The sequence below is a fragment of the Leucoraja erinacea genome, chromosome 38, assembly GCF_028641065.1.
Source record: "Leucoraja erinacea ecotype New England chromosome 38, Leri_hhj_1, whole genome shotgun sequence".
NCBI lineage: Eukaryota > Metazoa > Chordata > Chondrichthyes > Rajiformes > Rajidae > Leucoraja > Leucoraja erinaceus.
The window spans coordinates 11,885,064-11,908,823 of NC_073414.1; the positions used below are offsets into that span (position 1 = coordinate 11,885,064).

Here is a 23,760-nt window from a genome sequence, read left to right on the forward strand (position 1 = left end):
TTCTCTATCCACATCAATACTGAACCCCCAATGCCGTGTGCTTTAAGTTTGGGTCATCTTCCCATACCCATGTCCACATCCACAGCATTTCACAAGAGAAAATGTAACATAGCATTCAGTCTGATGGTCCCGACACACAAATATCCGATCATAACATAACATAACATCACATCACATCACACACACTGGCCATTCTGTGGTATTATTTCAATGGCAGTGTGGGAAGCTTATTTTTCAGTGACACGACATCACACTTGTTCTCTAACACTGCTTCGCTACGGGTTCAGCTACACCTGTTGGTTTGTAACCATATAACAATTACAGCATGGAAACAGGCCATCTCGGCCCTACAAGTCCGTGCCGAACACTTATTTTCCCCTAGTCCCATCTACCAGCACTCAGATCATAACCCTCCATTCCTTTCACATCCATATCCAATTTATTTTTAAATTATAGCATCGAACCTGCCTCCACCACTTTCACTGGAAGCTCATTCCACACAGCTACCACTCTCTGAGTAAAGAAGTTCCCCTCATGTTACTCCTAAACTTCTGTCCCTTAATTCTGAAGTCATGTCTTCTTGTTTGAATCTTCCCTACTCTCAATGGGAAAAGCTTATCCACGTCAACTCTGTCTATCCCTCTTCATTTTAAAGACCTCTATCAAGTCCACCCTTAAACTTCTGCGCTCCAAAGAATAAAGACCTAACTTATTCAACCTTTCTCTGTAACTTAGTTGCTGATAACCAGGCAACATTCTAGTAAATCACCTCTGTACTCTCTCTATTTTGTTGACATCCTTCCTATAATTGGGCGACCAAAATTGTACATCATACTCCAGAATTGGTCTCACCAATTTATTACTGTCAATGAGATAGTTAAAACATGTGTGTCATCCAGTCAAATCACACTACGCATGAGTAGAATCAAGCCATACAAATTTACAACAGGTAGTGCAAAGAGAAAACTGCCAGTGCAGAATATAGAAACATAGAATATAGGTGCAGGAGGAGGCCATTCGGTCCTTCGAGCCAGCACCGCCATTCATTGTGATCATGGCTGATCATCTCCAATCAATAACCCATGCCTGCCTTCTCCCCATATCCCTTGATTCCACTAGCCCATAGAGCTCTATCTAACTCTCTCTTAAATCCATCCAGTGTCTTGGCCTCCACTGTCCTCTGTGACAGGGAATTCAACAAATTCACAACTCTCTGGGTGAAAACGTTTTTTTTCACCTCAGTCTTAAATGGCTTCCCCTTTATTCTAAGACTGTGGCCCCTGGTTCTGGACTCGCCCAACATTGGGAACATTTTTCCTGAATGTAGCTTGTCCTTTTACAATGTTATATGTTTCTATAAGAACCCCCTCATCCTTACAAACTCCAGTCCAGTCTACAAACTCCAAGCCTAGTATTTTCAATCTTTCCTCATATGCCAGTCCCGCCATCCCAGGGATCAATCTTGTGAACTTACTCTGCACTGACTCAATCACAAGGATGCCCTTCATCAAATTAGGAGACCAAAACCGGACGCAATACTCCAGATGTGTACTCCAGATGAAGAACCTATGTACTCCTATACTGAAATCCTCTTGTTATGAAGGCCAACATTCCATTAGCTTTCTTCACTGCATTCCATTAACTTCTTCACTACATGAGGATGTTGCCAGAACTCAAGGGTCTATGCAGTAGGGAGAGGTTCAGCAGACTGGGGCATTGCAGGAGGATGACGAGTGGTCTTATAGTGGTGTATAAAGTCATGAGAGCAATAGACACACATAGTCTCTTGCCCAGAGTAGGTGAATTGACAACCAGAGGTCATAGGCTTAAAGTGAAAGGGGAAAGATGTAACAGGAGTCTGAGGGGCAACTTATTCACAAGAAGGGTGGTGTGTGTATGGAACAAGCTGCCAGAGAAGGGAGTTGAGGCATGGACTATTGCACCATTTAAGGAACAATTAGACAGGTACATGGAAAGGACAGGTTTGGAGGGATAAGGGCCAACCACAGGCAGGTGGAAATAGTTTAAATGGAATATGTTGTTCGTAGTTTCCATGCTGTCTGACTCAATGACTCTATGTTCTTACAGGGTTGTACTGTTACAGATACAGAGGATTAGTGCAAAGCTTGCAATGAAAATTGAGACTACACCCTAGACTTAATAATTTTGCAAAATGTAACAGTGCCATTTAAAGTTGGGCCCCTTGACTAAAGATTCATATGAGGGGTGGTCTGTAAATCCTGTTCCTCCAGTGTTGCCTGTCTGTGTAGTTCCCATACTGTTTGCTGAGCCCTTCTCTGCTTCTAGTCCACAGCCTGTGGTGTCCGTTATCTCCCAGGAGCAAAAGGGTTCAGGGCACAGAAGGCACATTTGATGTAGCACTGTGGGCGAGGACAAGCCAGTGATAGAGTCCTAGAATAATGGAGCAAGGAAACAGGCCCTTCTGCTCCATTTGTCCATGCATTCAAGATGCCAAATCTAAGCTAGCCCCATTTATCTATGGCTGGCCTATATGTCTCTAAATATATTGGATGCAGAAACAATATTGTAAATTAGAAAATAATTGGGCAAGTTTGTAATCTGTTTAAACCAAGAATTAACATAGTGGAGAAGCATGGTGGGAAAAGAGGCAGACATCGCAAAAGTAACTTAAAGGTCATGTTAGGAAAAGCAAGGCATTGATCTTGTAACTATTTAGGATAGAAGGCACAGTTTGCTGGAATAAAGTGAAACATTAGAGGATGTAAATCAAGCTTTTAACTATAAAACTGTTCAGGAGATTAGAGGTGTTGCTTATTGCACCTGTTTCTCAGACAATTGGAATGAAGGTTTGCTAAAAGACAGGGAACATAAGGTCTGGGGGAACTAAACAAGGATGAAAAGTTACATAGAAATGCTGATCACTGATGAATTATTTCATAAATGTGAAACGCATATGCAGCCACTGTGGGAAAGGTACAAAGAGGCTGTGGGTGCTGTGAGTCATTGAAGCATTTTGGGTTGTCTCAGAGTTTCCTGATGCCTACTGCAGTGGCCTTGTATGAACTAGCTATAACTAAATCTGATCTATAGATTTAGCTATATTGATCTGAGCTATAACTAAAAGGGCAAAGGGGGACCAGATTCAAGGTACAAGTCCATGGATAGGAAAGGGTTGGCCTGACTTCAGTAGTTGGTAATATTTCGGAGGGCATTATAAATGATGAGTTTTCTGAGTACTTAGATGTATGTGATAAAACACATGGTTATTGGGATGGGGAGTATGATTTTGGGATGGGGAGAATAAGAGGATGTTGTCTTCTTGGATTTTGAAAGGCCTTTGATCAGGTGCCACATGTGAGGCTGCTAAATACGATGAGAGCCCCTGATAATAGAAGGAAGATACTAGCATAGGAATAAAGGAGGCTTTTTCTGGTTGGTTGCCTGTGACTAGTGGTGTTTCGCAGGGGTTAATGCAGCGTCCTCAACCTTTCAGGTTGTTTATCAATGATTTGGATGATATAATTGAAAGCTTTGTGACCAAGTTTGCAGATGACACAAAGATAGATGGAGGGGCAGGTAGTGCAGAAACAAGGAGTCTGCAGAAGGACTTAGAAACTTGGAAATAGTGGGCAAAGAAGAGAAGATGGAATGCAGCGTAGCAAAGTATGCAGTTATGCATTTGGTCGTAGGAATAAAGGCGGAGACAATTTTCTAACTGGAGCAAGAATTATGAAATTGGAGGTGCGAAGATTCTTGGCAGTACTGGTTCAGGATTCCCAAAAGGTTTATTTGCAGGTTGAATCGGTAGTAAGGAAGGCAAATGCAAGCATTTATTTAGAGGGGACTAAGAAGGAAATGCACTTGTAAGGCACTGGTCAGACAGCATTTAGAGTAATATGATAGGTTATGGGCCCCATATCTGAGGAGGGATGTTCTGGCAAGGGAGAGGATCCAGAAGAGGTTTATGAGAATGATGCACAAGATGATTGAGTTAAAGTCTGATGTGTTGACGGCTCTGGGCCTGTACTCGCTGGAGTTTAGGAGAATGAGGCGGGAGCCCATTCCAACTTACCAAATAGTGAACTGTGTGGATAGAGTGGAACTGCAGAGGATGATTCCACTAGTGGGAGAGTCCAGGACCAGAGGACATATGCTCAGACTAATGTGACATTTGCCTTTAGAAAGGAGGTGAAGCAAAATTTCTTAAGCCAGAGTGAGGTGAATCTGCGCCACAGGGACAGTGAAGACCAAGTAATTGGTATTTTAAAGTGAAGATTGACAGAGTCTTGATTAGTTAAGGGGAGAAGGTTAAGGGTAGAAGGCAGGAAAATGAGGTTGAGAGGATTAGATAGAGCAGCCATGATCGAATGGCGGTGTAGACTCAATGGGGCGAATGGCCTAATTCCACTCCTATGACCTATGGACATCATGTTCATCACGGACCTGGTAGCTGAAGGGTCTGTTTCAGCACTGTATGGTTCAATGTTCTATTCCCTCTTGCTTCAAGTCCCGGCAACACCCATGTGAATCTTTTATTTTTTCCCCATGGGAAGGGAATGAAGAACTAGAGGTTAAGGGGAGAAGATTTTATAGGAATCTAAGCAGCAAATTTTCCCTTTAGAGGGTGGTAGTTATATGGAACAATCTGCCAGAGGAGCTAGTTGAGGCAGTTCCAATGACATTTGGACAGGACATTCATAGGATATGTTCAGAGCGATATGGGCCAAATGCAGGCAGGTGAGACTGGCTTACATGGAGCACCATGATCAGCATAGTCAAGAAACAGGGCCTATATGACTATCGTTGGGGCAAAGCCTGGATATTTCTTTACAATAGGTAATAATGGGGGACGGGGGGGGGGGGGGGGGGGGGGGGGGCAGCACAGTGGTGCAGGGCTAGAGACTCGGGTTCAATCCTGACTACGGGTACTTGCCTGTATGGAGTTTATACATTCTCCCTGTGACTGCAGGGGTTTTCTCCGTTGCTCCGGTTTCCTCCCACATTTCAATGACATACAGGTCTGTAGATTAATTGGCTTCGGTAAATTCCCCCTAATGTGTAAGACTAGTGTGTGGGTGATTGATTGATGGCATGAACTCGGTGGGCCAAAGCGTCTGTTTCCACACTGTATCTCTAAACTAAACTATTAAAACTAGAAAATGCTGGAAATTCTCAGCAGGTCAGGCAGCATCTGTGGAGAGAAGTAGAGTTAACGGTTCAGGGCAAAGTTCTTCTGCCAGGATGTCAGACTTCAAACTTTGCTGCTGCTCTTCTCTCCACAGACACTGCATATCCAAACTTTACTGGGATTATTTCAGATTTGCAGCATCTACTGGGACTTTTTGGTTTTCATTTACACCAGATACTTTTTTGCTTAGATTATCTGTTATATCGCAGTTCATTGCAATGAATGTGCAAATCCTGGTTGAAGTTCATATGTTCTAGGAGAATTAGACCATTTGACCTATCAAATATTCGCCATTCAATCATAGAAAATAGAAAATAGAAACATAGAAAATATATGCAGGAGGAGGTCATTCGGCCCTTCGAGCCAGCACCGCGAAGCATGGTTGATCTATTTTCCCTCTCAACCACATTCTCCTGCTGTCTCCCCATAAACCTCTGACACCCGTGCTAATCAAGATTCTATCAATATTCGCCTTAATAATTTCCAATGACGGACTCCACAGCCGACTGTGACAATGAATTCCACAGATTCACCACCCTCTGACTCCAAAAAAATCTCATGTACTTTCTAAATATACTGTACGTCCTTTTATTCTGAGGCTATGGTCCCTAATCCTAGACTCTCCCATTAGTGAAAACATAATCTCCACATCTACTTTATCAAGGCCTTTCACTATTTGGTAAGTTTCAATGTGAGAGTTCAGAAAGTTCAAGCTAAAATTCCTTTTTGCTGCACTACTGGGAAGTTGGACACTATTTGATACATTTTGCATTTAATAGAAATATCCATTTTATTTTGGTTTACTGCAGTGTTTCTTGTATCTTGTGTACATTCCTTCTCTCCAGAGATGCTGCCTGACCCACTGAGTTACTCCAGCATTTTGTGTGTATCTTCGATTTAAACCAGCATCTGAGATCCTTCCTACACATTGATAGTGTTGGGTGTTGCTGTGTTATACGTACTGATAATCCATCTCGCCATTACTTCCAGTGACAAGTATTCACACGCCATCTGAAGCAAAAGACAATGATTACTGGAACGATTACTGTCATTTCCCCATGCAGCCAGAAAGCAAACAATCAGTGCTACTGATATCTGAATGGGAACCCATACATTTTACTTTCATTAATCTTCTAGGTTTACCAGTTAAACAAAGATAATGATATGCACGACTGGACTTGAGGGTTTAGGGACTCTCAGCATCCGCGAACTGCATGACCGACGTGGCTGATAAATGGCCCAGATTTAAATGTGCGACCAAACATACTGATATAATTCTGACCCAGAAGTCACGCTCAGATCAAGATGTTTTCAATTTAACAGGTATTGGAACTAACCGCCTTAGCACCCAGATTCAACATTATTTCGCAAGGCCATAGAAGTGCAAATGGATTTAAGAACTAATTAATGGGCAGCAAGGTGGCGCAGCAATAGTGTTGCTGCCTCACAGATACAGGGACCTGGGTTCGATCCTAACTACAGGTGCTGTCTGTACGGTGTTTGTACGCTGTCCCCGTAACCTGTGCGGGATTCGTCCGGGAGCTCCAGTTTCCTCCCACACTTCAATGATGTATAGGTTTATGGGCTAATTGGCTTTGTAAACTTCGTCAAATTGTAAATTTCCCCTAGTGTGTAGGATATTGTTAGTGTGCGGGAATTGTTGGTTGGTGCAGACTCAGTGGGCGGAAGGGCCTGTTTGCATGATGTATCTCTAAACTATACAGGAGATGCAGGAGAGGATCACATAACCATATAACCATATAACAATTACAGCATGGAAACAGGCCAACTCGGCCCTTCTAGTCTGTGCCGAAAAACCTATTCTCCCCTAGTCCCATCTACCTGCACTCAGACCATAACCCTCCATTCCTTTCCCGTCCATATACCGATCCAATTTATTTTTAAATGATAAAATCGAACCTGCCTCCACAACTTCCACTGGAACCTCATTCCACACAGCTACCACTCTCTGAGTAAAGAAGTTCCCCCTCATGTTACCCTTAAACTTCTGTCCCTTAATTCTCAAGTCATGTCCACTTGTTTGAATCTTCCCTACTCTCAGTGGGAAAAGCTTATCCACGTCAACTCTGTCTATCCCTCTCATCATTTTAAAAACCTCTATCAAGTCCCCCCTTAACCTTCTGCGCTCCAAAGAATAAAGACCCAACTTGTTCAACCTTTCTCTGTAACTTAGTTGCTGAAACCCAGGCAACATTCTAGTAAATTTCCTCTGTACTCTCTCTATTTTGTTGACATCCTTCCTATAATTAGGCGACCAAAATTGTACACCATACTCCAGAATTGGCCTCACCAATGCCTTGTTCAATTTTAACATTACATCCCAACTTCTATACTCAATGCTCTGATTTATAAAGGCCAGCACACCAAAAACTTTCTTTACCACCCTATCTACATGAGATTCCACCTTCAGGGAACTGTACACAGTTATTCCTAGATCCTCTGTTCAACTGCATTCCTCAACTCACTACCATTTACCATGTACGTCCTATTTTGATTTGTCCTGCCAAGATGTAGCACCTCACACTTATCAGCATTAAACTCCATTTGCCATCTTTCAGCCCACTCTTCCAAATGGCCTAAATCTCTCTGTAGACTTTGAAAATCTACTTCATTATCCACAACACCACCTATCTTAGTATCATCTGCATATTTACTAATCCAAATTACCACACCATCATCCAGATCATTGATGCACCTGACATAAAACAGTGGACCCAACACAGATCCCTGTGGAACCCCACTAGTCACTGGCCTCCAACCTGACAAACAACCATCCACCATTACTCTCTGGCATCTCCCATTCAGCCACTGCTTAATCCATCTTGCTACTCGACCATTAATACCCAACAATTGAACCTTCTTAACCAACCTTCCATGACGAACCTTGTCAAAGGCCTTACTGAAGTCCATATAGACAACATCTACTGTTTTACCCTCATCAATTTCCTGAGAAACCTCTTCAAAAAATTCAAGAAGATTAGTCAAACATGACCTTCCAGGCACAAATCCATGTTGACTGTTCCTAATCAGACCCTGTTTATCCAGATGCTTATATATATATTATCTCTAAGTACCCTTTCAATTAATTTGCCCACCACTGACGTCAAACCAACAGGTCTATAATTGCTAGGTTTACTCTTAGAACCCTTTTTAAACAATCGAACAACATGCGCAGTACGCCAATCCTCCGGCACTATTCCCGTTTCTAATGACAATTGAAATATATGCAGAAATAAAGCAACACAACGCATCCACTGGTTTTACCTGTTAAGACAAATGATCAATTCTTATACTATCAAACTCAAGACAGAAATGTTGAGTGATAAGGGATCGCTGTGCTTACCGTATTGGACGCAGCAGGTGTGAGCATGGTGTTGGCCGCACTGATCAAACTCAGCAACTGAGCACTGCGCCAATGATCAGCAGAGAGGTTTCTCCTCAGGAAGAGGGTTTGTAGACTGAGGAGAGCGTCGGTGAGGAGCTACAACAAGAAGAAGAGGAGCAATCTTACACGGTGACCGTGCCTTTTTCACAAGACCTAACCGCTGCATTGAGTCATAGAGACCCGGGCATCAGCTGAACAGGCAGCATTTAGCAACAGGAAGTACAATTCCCTCTTAATCCTTCTTCCAAAGCTCCAGTTGATGTGTAGGGCCCCCACACTTGCAGCCCGTATCTTGACACAACTACTGAGTATATTTCCCTTAAAGAAGGTAATATCTTGCTGGTGTAACTCAGCGGGTCAGGTAGCATGTGTGAAGAACATTGATAGGTGAGATTCCGATTGGGACCCTTCTATAGTAGTTCCCATAAAGAAGGTCCAAAGTGCTGGAGTAACTCAGCTGGTCAGGCAATAAGTGTGGGGAACATGGATAGGTAACAGTCGAGTCAGCATCCTTCTACTGCAGTTTCCATGTCAGGATATCTGTCCAAGTTACACAAATTTGAGCAGCTTAGATGATGAACTGAAGAAAAATCACAGAATGCACAACCGTGAGTGAAATGGAGTAGAGGGCTGAAGGATGGACCATTAACTGATTGAGGGAGTTTGCTGTTGAGGGAGTGCAGCGTAGGTTTACAAGGTTAATTCTCGGGATGGCGGGACTGTCATATGCAGCAGGCATGGAGTTTAGAAGGATGAGACGGCATCTCATTGAAACATATAAGAGTGTTAAGGGTTTGGACATGCTCGAGGCAGGAAATATATTCCCGATGTTGGTGGAGTCCAGAACCAGGGGCCCCAGTTGAAGAATAAGGAGTAAGCTATTTAGAACGGAGACGAGGAAACATTTTTTCTCACAGAGAGTGGTGAGTCTGTGGAATTTTCTGCCTCAGAAGGCAGTGGGGGCCGGTTCTCTGGATGCTTTCAATAGAGAGCTTGAAGGGGCTCTTAAAAATAGTGGTCAGAGGATGTGGGGAGAAGGCAGGAACGGGGTACTGGTTGGGGATGATCAGCCATGATCACATTGAATGGCGATGCTGGCTCGAAGGTCGAATGGCCTACTCCTGCACCTATTGTCCATAGTCTATTGATGCAAAAGCACGAAGAACAAGGAATAAAACAAGTGGATCCAAACATCTTTTCACTGGAAAAATCAGGATGATGGCATTGGCTGAAGGAAGACTCACTTTCCAATGGGGTTCAAACTCCTCGGCGAGCTTCTTCATTGGGTGGTCATAATCCAGGAACATCTGCCCAAGCCTCGAATAACTGGAGTCACTGATGGAAGGAAGGTAAACCAACATTGAATTTGCACACAAGGGATTTATTTCAATGAGAGCACGGGGGTGTGGGGGGATGTGGTGGAGGTGTAGAATGTTGGAGGTGAGTGGGAGGATGTGGAGGATGGAGATAATGTGTGTGGGAAAGAGAATATGGGGGGAGGGTGAGAATGCGAGGGGTGGGGAGAGGGAAACAATGTGGGGATGAGGGGAGGGTGGGGGGGAAGGAGAGAACGTGGGAGAAAACTTGAGGGATGGGGTGAGGGACGGGAACAGGGCCAGGGAGGACGGGGAAAGGAGGACAGAAGGTGGAGTGCATGGGGAGGGGCAAGGGAGGGGAAGGGAGGGAGGGAGCATGGGGATGGAGGGGTGGGATGGCAGAGGAGAGGAGGGCAGGGGGTGAAGGGAGTATGGGGAAGGCAGCACGAGGGGCTGGAGCAGGGGGAGATTGTGGGGAGGCGGGAGGGATTGGGAAGAAGGGAGTACGGGAGGGGGAGGGAGGGGGGTTGTTTGCTCTGCTCCTTCATAGTGCCTGTCATTGCCTTACCTGGTACCATTGGACATTTCATAGGCGACGTTGTACAGACCAAGCAGCACCTTGCGATCCTCAATGCGAGCCAGCAAGAGGACCAGGGAGATGTAGGTGGTGACCAGTTCCAGGTAACCCCTGGTCAGGTCATAGTTTACATTCTGCAAGTATAGCAAGTGTTGCGCTGATTTAGTCATTGTCTCTCCCACATCTTCCCTTCCTAATTGCTGCTGCCTACTGCACCATGTGTGGCCTTGTTTCCCTTGCTCGCAGATGGCAACTGTACCGGTAATATCAAACTACTATTGTAGAGCTTAGGGGAATTCGAGGAGTGGTGCAACCTGGCCACAAGGGATTTGTGCCCAAGTTGTCCCTCAGCCCGTCCAACTGCCCACCCATGCACCCTTGTCTGCCCGCCTCTCATCCCCGTTCTGCACAAATACTTACAATATCCAGGTACATTTGGCAGGAGTCCATTGTATTCAGTAATTCATAGATATTGTCCTGCAAAACACAAAGGAACCTCAAGTAGGAATCAGAAGGCAGGACCAAGAGCTGGGCATTCTAGAAAAAGGTCTATAACGTCATTAATGCAGCAATGTTTAATAACAAGTATAGAAACATAGAAAATAGGTGCAGGAGTAGGCCATTCGGCCCTTTGAGCCTGCACCGCCATTCGATATGATCATGGCTGATCATCCAACTCAGTATCCCATCCCTGCCTTCTCTCCATACCCCCTGATCCCTTTAGCCACAGGGGCCACATCTAACTCCCTCTTAAATATAGCCAATGAACTGGCCTCAACTACCTTCTGTGGCACAGAATTCCACAGATTCACCACTCTGTGTAAAAAATGTTTTTCTCATCTCGGTCCTAAAAGACTTCCCTCTTATCCTTAAACTGTGACCCCTAGTTCTGGACTTCCCCAAAAGTATGAATGTTTCCAAGAACCATTGAAGACCACTGGTTGCAAAGATCAATGGGGGCATGTTGAGTTCCTCAATATTAAACCATTAAACAAGGATGAAAGATCCACCATCAAACACAGGAATAATTATCTTTCAGAATAGGTTCCCAGCTGCAGAAATAAAGTGAATTGCATTTGAGCTGAGCTTGCTTTGAATCATATCACAGCGAGCGCAGCTTCTGGGTCATGCTCCTCGAAGGAATCAGGATCAATTTCTACCCTGCCCACTCTCACCTGCCCATCCTCCACTGCCTAATCAATTTCTACCGCTGCCCACCCTCCCACAGCCCACTCTTCCCTCCCCACCCACCCCTTATCACCCTCTCCATGCCCACCCACCCCCTGCCTACTCTCTCCCTCGCACCCTCCCCATGCCAATATTCATTTGCCTATCAAAAAACTCCCCTCACCTATTACCCGCCTCGCTATTACATAGAAAATAGGTGGAGGAGGAGGCCATTCGGCCCTTCGAGCCAGCACCGCCATTCATTGTGATCGTGGCTGATTGTCGCAAATCAATTATCAGTGCCTGCCTTCTCCCCATATCCCTTGATTCCACTATCCCCTAGAGCTCTATCTAACTCTCTCTTAAATCCATCCAGTGATTTGACCTCCACTGCCCTCTGTGGCAGGGAATTCCAAAAATTCACAACTCTCTGGTGAAAAAGATTTTTCTCACCTCAGTCTTAAATGGCCTCCCCTTTATCCTAAGACTGTGGCCCCTGGTTCTGGACTCGCCCAACATTGGGAAAGTTTTTCCTGCATCTAGCTTGTCCAGTCCTTTTATAATTTTATTTGTTTCTATATTATCCCCTCATCCTTCTAAAGTCTAGTGAATACAAGCCTAGTATTTTCAATCTTTCGTCATATGACAGTCCCACCATCCCAGGGATCAATCTTGTGAACCTACGCTGCACTGCCTCAATCACAAGGATGTCTTTCCTCAAATTAGGAGGCCAAAACTGCACACAATACCCCAAATGTGGTCTTACCAGAGCCCTATAAAACTGCTGAAGAACCTCTTTACTCCTATACTGAAATCCTCTTATTAACCCCCCCTCCATCCCCGAATCCTCACCTATCCACGTTTCGTGAAGATGCTGCCCGACCTTCTGAATTACTGCAGCACATTGTTATTTCTTCAAAACAAACTTGAATTTTCTTCACAAACACTTGACAGTGCCCCTCTTTCACAATTTTGCTCCTTCCCTTCTCTAACTGCTCTGGTTAAAACCAAACAGTGTGATATCGCAGTTGTAACAGTCACAGTGCCAGGACCTGATCTGTACTGATGGCTGTTTATTGAAGCATCTTCTCCCAACAACAGCTCCTGAAGTTTACTAGTTTGAAGTTGTCACCATCACTGGGTGACCTGGGGTGTCACCTCCCTTTTATTGCAGACGTGTGATGGTACTAGATGTGTGGGTGCCAGAAGTGTCGGTGCAAGATGTGTGGGTGCCAGATGTGTGGGTGCCAGATGTGTGGGTGCCAGATGTGTGGATGCCAAACGTGGTGGTGTCAGATGTGTGACAGTCAGATGTGTGGTGGAGTCAGACGCGTGAGTGCCAGGCTTGTGGTCGTGTCAGACGTGTGAGTGCCAGACTGCCTGGTTTAAGGTGGGTTGGACCTCCAGCAACCTGGAAACCTCCACATGGTTACCAGCAGCTAAGTTGAGGCAACACCTAACTCGGATCACATAGCACTGCTCCCCCAACCATCCCCTCTCACAATATTCCCCCCTTGTCACTGATCCTCTGCCCCTCACCAGCAACTCCCCCTGCCTGCCTACCCCGCTGAATCCCCACTCACCTCAGTCCCCCCTCACTGCCCCTCCCCAACTTCACTGCTTCTCTCCCCCTCAATGCCTCTCTCCCCTCACTATCTCCCCTCACTGCCCGTCCCCCCATCATCCCCCTCCCCACCATCACAGCCACTCCCCCCTCACTCCCCTCATTGTCTCTCCCTCCCACTTCCCCTCACTGCCTCTCCCCCCCCTCACTGCCTCTCTCCCCCCCCGCACTTCTCCCATGACAGCCACTTCCCCCGCTCACTGTCCCTGCCCACCATGTCGGAGATCTCTGCTCCTCTCCTTTTGAGTAGTCGTGCTCCAGCATCCAGGCCCTGAACATAGATGACAGAAACTGTGTAATCTGAAGACTCCACACACTGACAGAAAAACATGCAAACTCCACAATGCACTGGCCTTGTAATTCCAGACTGCAACTCAAAACTGTCTCACACCTTCCTTTCTTATATCTGGTCTTTTATTCTATTAATTTGCCTAGTGAGGGTTCATCTGTGCCCAGTAGGAGGGCACACCGATCTCACTGCCAACCCTCTTTTCCACAAATGCCCACACACTCTGGGCACAGATGCATGGTGCTCAGTCAGTCACACTCTCTTCACCCACACCACGATCACACCGGCCACACCCTTCCTGGCACACTCCTAAGGTTTATCTTTAGAATTAGCTTCTGAGTTCCTGTCAAACCTGTCTCACACCTTCCTTTCTTGTATCTGGTCTTTTGTTCTATTCACTTGCCGATCAGAAACTCCCTTTGCCTATTACCTGCCACACTTTGTCCTGCTCAAAGATCCTATAGCAGAGCGATCTTTTGTCCTGCTTCTCCCCTTTCCAGCTTTCTTTCCCACATCACGTTCTATCTGAAGAGTCATGATCCAAAACCTCACCTAACCATGCTCCCCAGAGATGCTGCCTGACCTGCTGAATTATTCTTGTACTTTGTTTCCTTTAGTGTGTTAATCAGCATCTGCAATTTGTTATTTCTACGAAGGAAACTCTAGAATTTGCTCCACAAACACCCTGATACTGGCCTCTCTCTCACATTTGCTCCTCCCCTTCTCTAACTGCTCCAGTTAAAACCGAACACTGTGATATCGCAGAGTTGTAGCAGTCTCAGTCCCTGGACTTGATTTGTACTGATGGCTGTTTATTGAAGCAACTTCTCCTGATGAGAGCTCCTGAAGGTTACTGCTTTGAACGTGTCTCTGCCACTAGGTGACCTGTGGAATCACCTGCATTTTCTTACAGACGTGTGGTGGTGCCAGTTATGGTGGTGGTGCAGATATGGTGGTGGCAGACACTTAGAAACATAGACACATAGAACATAGAAACATAGAAAATAGGTTCAGGAGGCCATTCGGCCCTTCGAGCCAGCACCGCCATTCATTGTGATCATGGCTGATCGTCCCCTATCAATAACCTGTGCCTGCCTTCTCCCCATATCCCTTGACTCCACTAGCTCCTAGAGCTCTATCTAACTCTCTCTTAAATCCATCATGTGATTTGGCCTCCACTGCCCTCCATGGCAGGGAATTCTATAAATTCACAACTCTCTGGGTGAAAAAGACTTTTTTGCACCTCAGTCTTAAATGACCTCTCCTTTATTCTAAGGCTTGTTCTGGACTCACCCAACATTGGGAACATTTTTCCTGCATCTAGCTTGTCCAGTCCTTTTATAATTTTATATGTTTCTATAAATTTCCCCTCATCCTTCTAAACTCCAGACAAATACAAGCCTAGTCTTTTCAATCGTTCCTCTTATGACAGTGCCGCCATCACAGGGATCAATCTCGTGTACCTACGCTGCACTGCCTCAATCACAAGGATGTCCTTCCTCAAATTAGGAGACCAAAACTCATGGTGGTTCCAGACGGCCTGCGCCCATTGTGGGCAGGACCTCCAGCAGCCTGGTGACCTCATGCACATAAATCAACGGCCAACCTGAGGAAGCGCAAGGCTCTGATCAATCAGCAGTGCTCTTCCCCCAGTGGGGGATGTACTCTGCCCAGTGTGTGTGTGTACTGTACCCAGTGGGGATGTACTGTGCCCAGTGTGTGTGTACTGTGCCCAGTGTGTGTGTACTGTGCCCAGTGTGTGTGTACTGTACCCAGTGTGTGTGTACTGTACCCAGTGTGTGTGTGTACTGTGCCCAGTGTGTGTGTACTGTACCCAGTGTGTGTGTACTGTGCCCAGTGTGTGTGTACTGTGCCCAGTGTGTGTGTACTGTACCCAGTGTGTGTGTGTACTGTGCCCAGTGTGTGTGTATACTGTGCCCAGTGTGTGTGTACTGTGCCCAGTGTGTGTGTACTGTGCCCAGTGTGTGTGTCTACTGTACCCAGTGGGGATCTTCTGTGCCCAGTGTGTGTGTACTGTACCCAGTGTGTGTGTGTGTACTGTGCCCAGTGTGTGTGTGTATACTGTGCCCAGTGTGTGTGTACTGTGCCCAGTGGAGTGTACTCTGCCCAGTGGGAGGGCACACTGATCTCACTGCCAACCCCCTTTTCCACAAATGCCCACACACACTGTGCAGATGCATGGCACTCAGTCTGACACACTCTCTGCATGCACACCACGATCACACCAGTCACACCCTTCCTGAAACACTTGTGATGTTCATCTTTAGAATTAGCTTCTGAATTCCTCATTGCGTTGCTGAACTTCCTCTCTGCCACTTGTTTCCTCTCTCAGTGCAGCTGCGTACTTCCTGTTTGCTGCAGCATTCACTTCACATTTCAACCTTCACGATCGAGTACGTCCACAATCTCCGCATAATGCAGAGGGTGGGGGATAATAGGGATCCCGCTGCCAGAGGGGGTCATTCCGTGGTTGGCGTAATCTGCCCACACTGACAACATGCTCCAGCTGCACTAGCCCTACCCGCAATTGACCCAAATCCCTCCAAATCTGTCCTATCTAAGTAAATAAGTAAGATAGATAGATATCATTTATTGCCACACAACCAGGGTCGGTGGAAATTTGGGTTGTCAGCAGCAGTACAATAATAAAAAACACATAACCACAATAAAACTGCAACACAAGCATCCACTACAGCATTCATCACTGTGGTGGAAGGCACAACATTTGGCCATTCCTCCTCCATTTCCCCCCCGTGGACAGGACCAGAGTCCAGAGTCAGTCCAGGATCGGCTCTTCCTCACCGGAGACCGCAGCTTTAAGTTGTTGTAGGCTGCAGGCCGGCAGTTGAGGTTTAAAGTCTCCGCCGCAGCCAAAAGCACCGTAGACTGCGGTCGAAGCTCCCCTCCAGGGGTGATGGTGAGTCCATGCCGGCCCCGCGATAGAAGTTGGCCGCGGGCCGGCAGTGATGGCTTCTTCTTCCCCCAGGTCCCCCACGAGGGATCCCGCGCCAGCTGGAACTCTGCAGACCAAAGATCCTAGAGGAGCTCCTCTATAATCTTTGCTGCAGACCGCGGCTTCAGGCTGCGACTTCAGGCTGCCAGCAGCCCCAGGCCAGCGAAACGGAGCACTCCCCTCCAGCAAGCCCCAGCGAGGGCTCACCCGCTCCACGCCGAGAGTCCACGCTGCGCCCGCCGCTGGAGCTCCGGGCGAGTCTCGGGAAAGGCCGCGCCAATCCTTGATGTTAGGCCACGGGGGAGGCGACCTGAAAAAACTTGCCTCTCCATGGAGGAGGCGACCAAAGCGGTTTCACCCCTCAGACTCCTATTAAATATTTTCCCCTTTACCTTAAACCTATGTCCTGTCCTCTGGTCCTTGATTCACCGAATGTGGAGAAGAGACTCAGCGCATCTACCTAATATATCCCTCTCATGATTTTATACACCTCTATAAGATCCTTGCAGTAAACGTACCCTGAGGTGGGGGTCAGGGTTGGGGGTAGGAGTTGAGGTCAGGGCAGGGGAGAGGGTGCTGAACGGGGGAGGGGTGGAGCCCAGCTCTAGCAGTGCTGCAGGGAACGGCTGTGTGATGGTGCTTAGGCAGGTGGAAAGTGAGGCTTTGGGCCTCGAATGGAGGAGGTGAGAAAGTCAGGCTGTGGGGCGTAAATATCAGCAGGGGTGGTGGTGGCTGTACTGCGAGGTAAATGGATGATGGCATACCCTGACTCGAGTCCGTAGAAGACAGAGTGGTTGGAGAGAAGGAATACAGAAAGGAGTGGTGTTGGGATTACATTGAAGATAGTGGAAATGCCCATGGTTGATGTGTTGGAGGTGGAGGCTGGTAGGATGAAAGTTGTGGACCCAGGGAATTATATTCTGGTGGTAAACAAAAATGCTGGAGGAACTCAGCGGGTGCAGCAGCATCTATGGAGCGAAGGAAATAGGCAACGTTTCGGGCCGAAACTCTTCTTCAGTCTGAAGAAGGGTTTCGGCCCGAAACTTTGCCCATTTCCTTCGCTCCTTAGATGCTGCTGCACCCGCTGAGTTTCTCCAGCTTTTTTGTGTCCCTTCGATTTTCCAGCATCTGCAGTTCCTTCTTAAAAACTATATTCTGGAGTCTGGGAGGAGTGTGGGAGTGAGAGCAGACTTATGGGACAGAGAGGAGGTACGGTGAGATGACAGCTAGGGGTTAACCACATTTACAAAAGAAAGAGGACATCTCGGATGTGTACATTCGAGTTGTACAACATTCACCTGCAACTGGAGGAGATGTAACCCCTGCCCCTATACCTCCTCCCTCACCTCCATCCATGGATCCCAGAAGCCATTCATGTGAGACAGAGGTTCACGTGCACCACCTCTAACTTCAGGTATTTGTTGTTCGTGATCTGGTCTTGTAAACATGGGCGAGACCAAGTTTAAACTCAGCAACTGGTTTGCTGAACACATGCGCTCGGTCCTGCAACAGGATCTCCTGATGGCTAACCATTCCTTCCCATTCCCTCACTGACCTTTCTGTCCTGGATCTCCTCCATTGCCAGAGTGAGGCCACATGTACACTGGAGGAGCAGCACCTCATATTTTGCATGAGGAACTAACAACCCTGCGGGTTGAATGCTTCAAGCAACTCCTTCTTCACTTACCCCTCCCTCCCCCCACTCTAGTATGCATAGATCTCTCACACCATTACCATCATCCAGGTTGTTTCCCCTCTGTACACTCAACTTTCATCCATGCAACCCCCCCCCCCTCCCCCACCCCTTTCATTATTCCCTTGTCCCCTTTGCCCTGTCCACTTCCACCTATAATCACCCACCTCTACCCTCCATCTATTTACACTGGCGCAGCGTTAGAGGTGCTCATTACAGCACCAGAGACGCGGGTTTGATCCTGTTCGCTTGTGCTGTCTGTACGCAAGTTTGGACATTCGTCCTATGAACACGGTGGTTATCTTTGGGTGCTCCAGTTTCCTCTCATTCCAAAGACTTATGGGTTTGTAGGCTAATTGGCTTTGGGAAAATTGGAAATTGTTCCTCGTGTCTGTAGATAGCGTTAATGTGCAGGATAGACAAAAATGCTGGAGAAACTGAACGGGTGCAGCAGCATCTACGGAGCGAAGGAAATAGTTTGGGGCAAAACCTTTCTTCAGACTAATGTAAGGGAGGGGGGGGGGGGATGTGGGAAGAAAAAAGGAAGAGGAGGAGCCAGAGGGCTGAGGGAGAGCTGAGAAGGGGAGGAAACAGTGAGGACTACCTGAAATTAGAGAAGTCAATGTTCATACCGTTGAGGTACAAACTGCCCAATCGAAACATGAGGTGTTGCTCCTCCAATTTCCGGTGGGTCTCACTCTGGCCATGGAGGAGGCTCAAGACAGAAAGGTTGGATTCGTAATGGGAGGGGGAATTGAAGTGCTGAGCCACCGGGAGATCAGGTTGGTTATTGCGAACTGAGCGGAGGTGTTCGACGAAGCGATCACCAAGCCTACGCTTGGTCTCACCGATTTTGATCAGCTGAGATTTAGAGCAGCGGATGCAATAGATGAGGTTGGAGGAGGTGCAGATGAACCTCTGCCACACCTGGAAAGACTGAGTGTGGCCTTGAATAGAATAGAATAGAATGCAATTTATTGTCATTCAAACCTAGGAATGGAGTCAAGGGGGGGGGGGGGGGGGGTAAAGTGACAACTGTAGCATTTCTTGTGGTTGCAAGAGAAAAATGCCTGGAGAGGGGATGAGTCGGTTGGGAAGGGCCGGATTGACCAGGGAGTTAAGGAGGAAGCGGTCTCTGCGGAAAGCAGACAGGGGAGCAGATGGAAAGATGTGACAAGTCACGTTGGAGGTGGCGAAAATTAATTATTTGTTGTAGATGACGGCTGGTAGGGTGGAAGGTGAGGACTAGGGGGACTCTGCCCTTGTTACGAGTGGGGGGGATGCGGAGAGAGAGCAGTTTCACGGGGTATCGAAAAAACCCTGGTGAGAGCCTCATCTATGGTAGGAGAAGGAAACCCCCATACCCTGAAGAATGGGGACATCTCCGATGCCCTGGTGTGGAACACCTCATCCTGGGAGCAGATGCGTCGTAGACGGAGGAATTGGGAGTAGGGGATGGAGTCCTTACAGGAAGCAGGGTGGGAAGAAGTGTAGTCCAGATAACTGTGAGTTAATGTGCAGGGGTTGGCTTATGTAAATTGCCCTTGGTATGTAGGTGTAGGATAGAACTGATGAAAAAGTGATCATTGGTCGGTGCGGACTCAGTGGGCCGAAGGACCTGTTGCCGCATTGTATCTCTAAACCGCATTCACTCCTCTTAGCTCCTTATCTGACACCCTTTTGTCTCCTTTGCACCTCTAGACTTTGTCACTTGCTCCATGCATCTGCCAATCACCCTCCTCGTCTATCACCTGCCAGACATTGCCCCACCGCTACCTCTCTACTCCAGCTTTCTCCTCCAACGGCATCAATCTGAAGAAGGGTCCCAATCCGAAATGTCATTTGTACATTCGCTCCACAGATGCTGCCTGAGCCATTGATTTTCTCCAGCAATTTGTGCATTGCTCAAGGTTCCAGTGTCTGCAACCTCCTGTGTGGGAGGGTAAACAGTTGGAGTTGCTCGTGTTGGGGGTGTGTCATTGCAAGTACTAGCCCTACCGCCTCAATCATTGTGCTCTCCCAACGAATAAATCTACCAGATTGGCTGTGGTCTATCTTTCGTCTCAATATTCTCATTTTACACCTCCATAGCCAAATCTGCCTGTGGGAACTGGAGAAAAGGTGAGACAAAACTGCAGACTCACCCGTAGCTCCATGACATCCACAAACGAATGGTAGAAATTGCTCACGTTCTTCAGAACTTCTGACTTGTCCTTCTGGAGGCTGCCAAGCTGGCTCTGGCAACAGAGAACGCATTCAATAGACTCACAGAGTCACAGTAATAGTGCACAGAAACAGGCCCATTGGACCAACATGAATATGCAGGCCATTAAGCACCCATGTGGAGGAACTAATCAGGCCAGGTGGGATCTGTGGAGGGAAATGGACAAACAATGTGTTGGGTCGGGATCCCTCTTCACATTTATTACATTTGCACAGTACAGCACAGCAACCACTAGTGCCTGTGCCAAATGCAAGTCGAAGATAGAGACAAAAAGCTGGAGTAACTCAGTGGGTCAGGCAGAAAAGAAGAAGGGTCATAGAAACATAGAAATTAGGTGCAGGAGTAGGCCATTCGGTCCTCCGAGCCTGCACCGCCATTCAATATGATCATGGCTGATCATCCAACTCAGTATCCCGTACCTGCCTTCTCTCCATACCCTCTGATCCCCTTAGCCACAAGGGTCGCGACCTGAAACATCACCTAGTCCTTTTCTCCAGAGATGCTGCCTGATGCAGTGGTGCAGTGGTAGAGTTGCTGCCTTACAGCCCCTGGGTTTGATCCTGACAACGGGTGCTGTCTGTACGGAGTTTGGACATTCTCCCCGTGACCGCCGTGGGTTTTCTCCGGATTCTCCGGTTTCCGCCCACACTCCAAAGATGTACAGATTTATAGGCCCGTGTGTGGGTAGGATAATGTTTGTGTGCAGTGATCGCTGGTCAGCAGGGACTCGGTGGGCCGAAGGGCCTGTTTCCGTGCTGTATCTCAAAATTAAACTAAACTCCTCACCCCCCACAGCTCAGCTATCCCTCACCCCCTCCTGCCCAGTGACCACTCACCCCCGCTTCAGCCCAGTGACCCCTCACCCACCCTCAGCCCAGAAGCCGTTCATCCCCCCTCTCTACTCAGTGACCTCTCACCCTCCTCCCAGCCCTGTGAAGCCTCGCTGCTCTTCCCTCCCACACCTCCAAACCATGCAGTTTGGTGGGTTAGACTTTGGGGCAAGGGAGGTTACAATGTCGTGAGACTAAGGAGGGTGGATTGGGAGCAGTTGTTATTGGGTAAGTCCACAGATGACCCGCTGGAGAGACTGCAGATGTTGGTTTACACCAAAGATAGACACAAAATGCTTAGTTGCTCAGCGTGACTGGCAGCATCTTTGGAGAGACGGAATGGGTAACATTTCGGTTCTGAAGAAAGGTCTCAACCCGAAACGTCACCCATTCCTTTTCGACAGAGATGCTGCTTGTCCCTCTATGTTACTCCGGCATTTTGTGTCTATTTTTGATGACATGTGGGAGTTGTTTAAAGACCAGCTGATCAAAGTACAGTATAAGCATGTTCCAGTAAGGAAGAGGGAAAAGCACAGAAAGGTAAGGCAACTGTGGATGACCAAGGAGATTGTAAACCTGGTCAGGAAGAAAAAGGAGGCATATGTCAGATTAATGAAGGTGGCATCAGACGTCTTCTGAGGAATATAACGCGAGTAGGAAAGAATCACGTGGATGATAAGAAGCGCCGAAGGGGGTCATGAAATGTCATTGGTGAGTTGGATTAAGGCAAATCCCAATGCTTTTTATACGAACCTTACATACAAGAGGGTGACCAGGAAGAAGGCAGGACTGTTCAAGGATAAATGAGGGCGTCTCTGCTTGGAGTCAGATGATGTAGGTGAGGCATAAAATGAGTACTTTGCTAAATGAATACTTTGCAAATGTATTCACTTGGCAGACAGCGAGATCAGTGTGGACAATGTCAGAGGATGAAGGGAGATTTGATATAAGTTTATCAAATTGTGAGTGGCATAGGTAGAGTAGACAGTCAGAACCTTTTACCCAGGGTGGGAATGTCCAACACTAGCAGGACAAAGTTTAAAGGAGATGTGCAGATTTTTTTACGCAGATATAAGGGTGCTGGAACACGTTGCCAGAGGTGGTGTTGGAGGAAGATATCATAGTGGTCTTTAAGAGGCCTTTAGATAGGCACATGGTCGACTGGGCTTGTATTCGTTGGAATTTAGAAGGAAGAAACAGGATCTTATAGAAACAAATAACATTCTTAGAGGATTGGACAGGGTAGATGCAGGAAAAAAATGTTCCCGATGTTGGGGGAGTCCAGAACCAGAGGTCACAGCTTAAGAATAAGGGGTAGGTCATTTAGGACTGAAATGAGGAAAAACCTTTCCACCCAGACAGTTGTGAATCTGTGGAATTCACTGCCACTTAAGGCAGTGGAGGCCAATTAACAGGATATTTTCAAGAGGGAGTTAGATTTAGCTCTTAGGGCTAAGGGAATCAAGGGATGTGGGGGTAAGCCGGAACAGGGTACTGGTTTTGGATGATCAGCCATGATTATATTGAAATGCTTGAAGGGCCAAATGGCCTACTCCTGCACCAATTTTTTATTTATATGTTTAGGAAATAGAAGGAAATGGATTTTTTTGGCATTTCGGCATATGTTTAGGAAATATGAATGCTTGCAGAGTTTCAGGAATAAAACAAACTGGATAATGTTGAAGATACTTGGGTGCATCATGCTCGGCACAACAATCTTCACAGATGCAGGCCATGTTCCATCCGTTCTTTTTTTTTCCCCTTAGTACCATGTGAATGCCCTTGCAGAGTTTCAGTGTTTTTTAGTATAAAATTCCAAACCACTCTGTTATAGTTTAGATTACAGTGCCCTTATAGATACAATCTTCCCTGTGCAAAGGGAAAGGTGCCAGAAACAGGCCCTTCAGTCCAAGGAGTCCGCACCGCACATAAACCATATATAACCATATAACAATTACAGCATGGAAACAGGCCATCTCGGCCCTACAAGTCCGTGCCGAACAACTTTTTCCCCTTAGTCCCACCTGCCTGCACTCATACCATAACCCTCCATTCCATTCTCATCCATATGCCTATCTAATTTATTTTTAAATGATACCAACGAACCTGCCTCCACCACTTCCACTGGAAGCTCATTCCACACCGCTACCACTCTCTGAGTAAAGAAGTTCCCCCTCATGTTACACCTAAACTTCTGTCCCTTAATTCTGAAGTCATGTCCTCTTGTTTCAATCTACCCTATTCTCAAAGGGGAAAGCTGATCCACATCAACTCTGTCTATCCCTCTCATCATTTTAAAGACCTCTATCAAATCCCCCCTTAACCTTCTTCGCTCCAGAGAATAAAGACCTAACTTATTCAACCTTTCTCTGTAACTTAGTTGTTGAAACCCAAGCAACATTCTAGTAAATCTCCTCTGTACTCTCTCTATTTTGTTGACATCCTTCCTATAATTGGGCTACCAATTGGGCGACATTAACACTATTCTAC

General features: G+C 46.8%; 1 protein-coding gene across 1 annotated transcript in view; it reads right to left on the minus strand.

The window, feature by feature from the left end:
* Window positions 1-23,760, minus strand: part of LOC129714287 (nck-associated protein 1-like) — a 204,256-nt gene that overhangs the window by 166,707 nt on the left and 13,789 nt on the right. Inside the window, exons 3-8 of the mRNA XM_055663845.1 lie at window positions 20,361-20,453; window positions 10,890-10,946; window positions 10,461-10,603; window positions 9,821-9,911; window positions 8,535-8,672; window positions 6,133-6,181 (exon numbers count right to left, since the gene is read on the minus strand). Of these exons, the coding sequence (XP_055519820.1) occupies window positions 6,133-6,181; window positions 8,535-8,672; window positions 9,821-9,911; window positions 10,461-10,603; window positions 10,890-10,946; window positions 20,361-20,453 (571 nt within the window). The remainder of the gene's footprint in view (window positions 1-6,132; window positions 6,182-8,534; window positions 8,673-9,820; window positions 9,912-10,460; window positions 10,604-10,889; window positions 10,947-20,360; window positions 20,454-23,760) is intronic.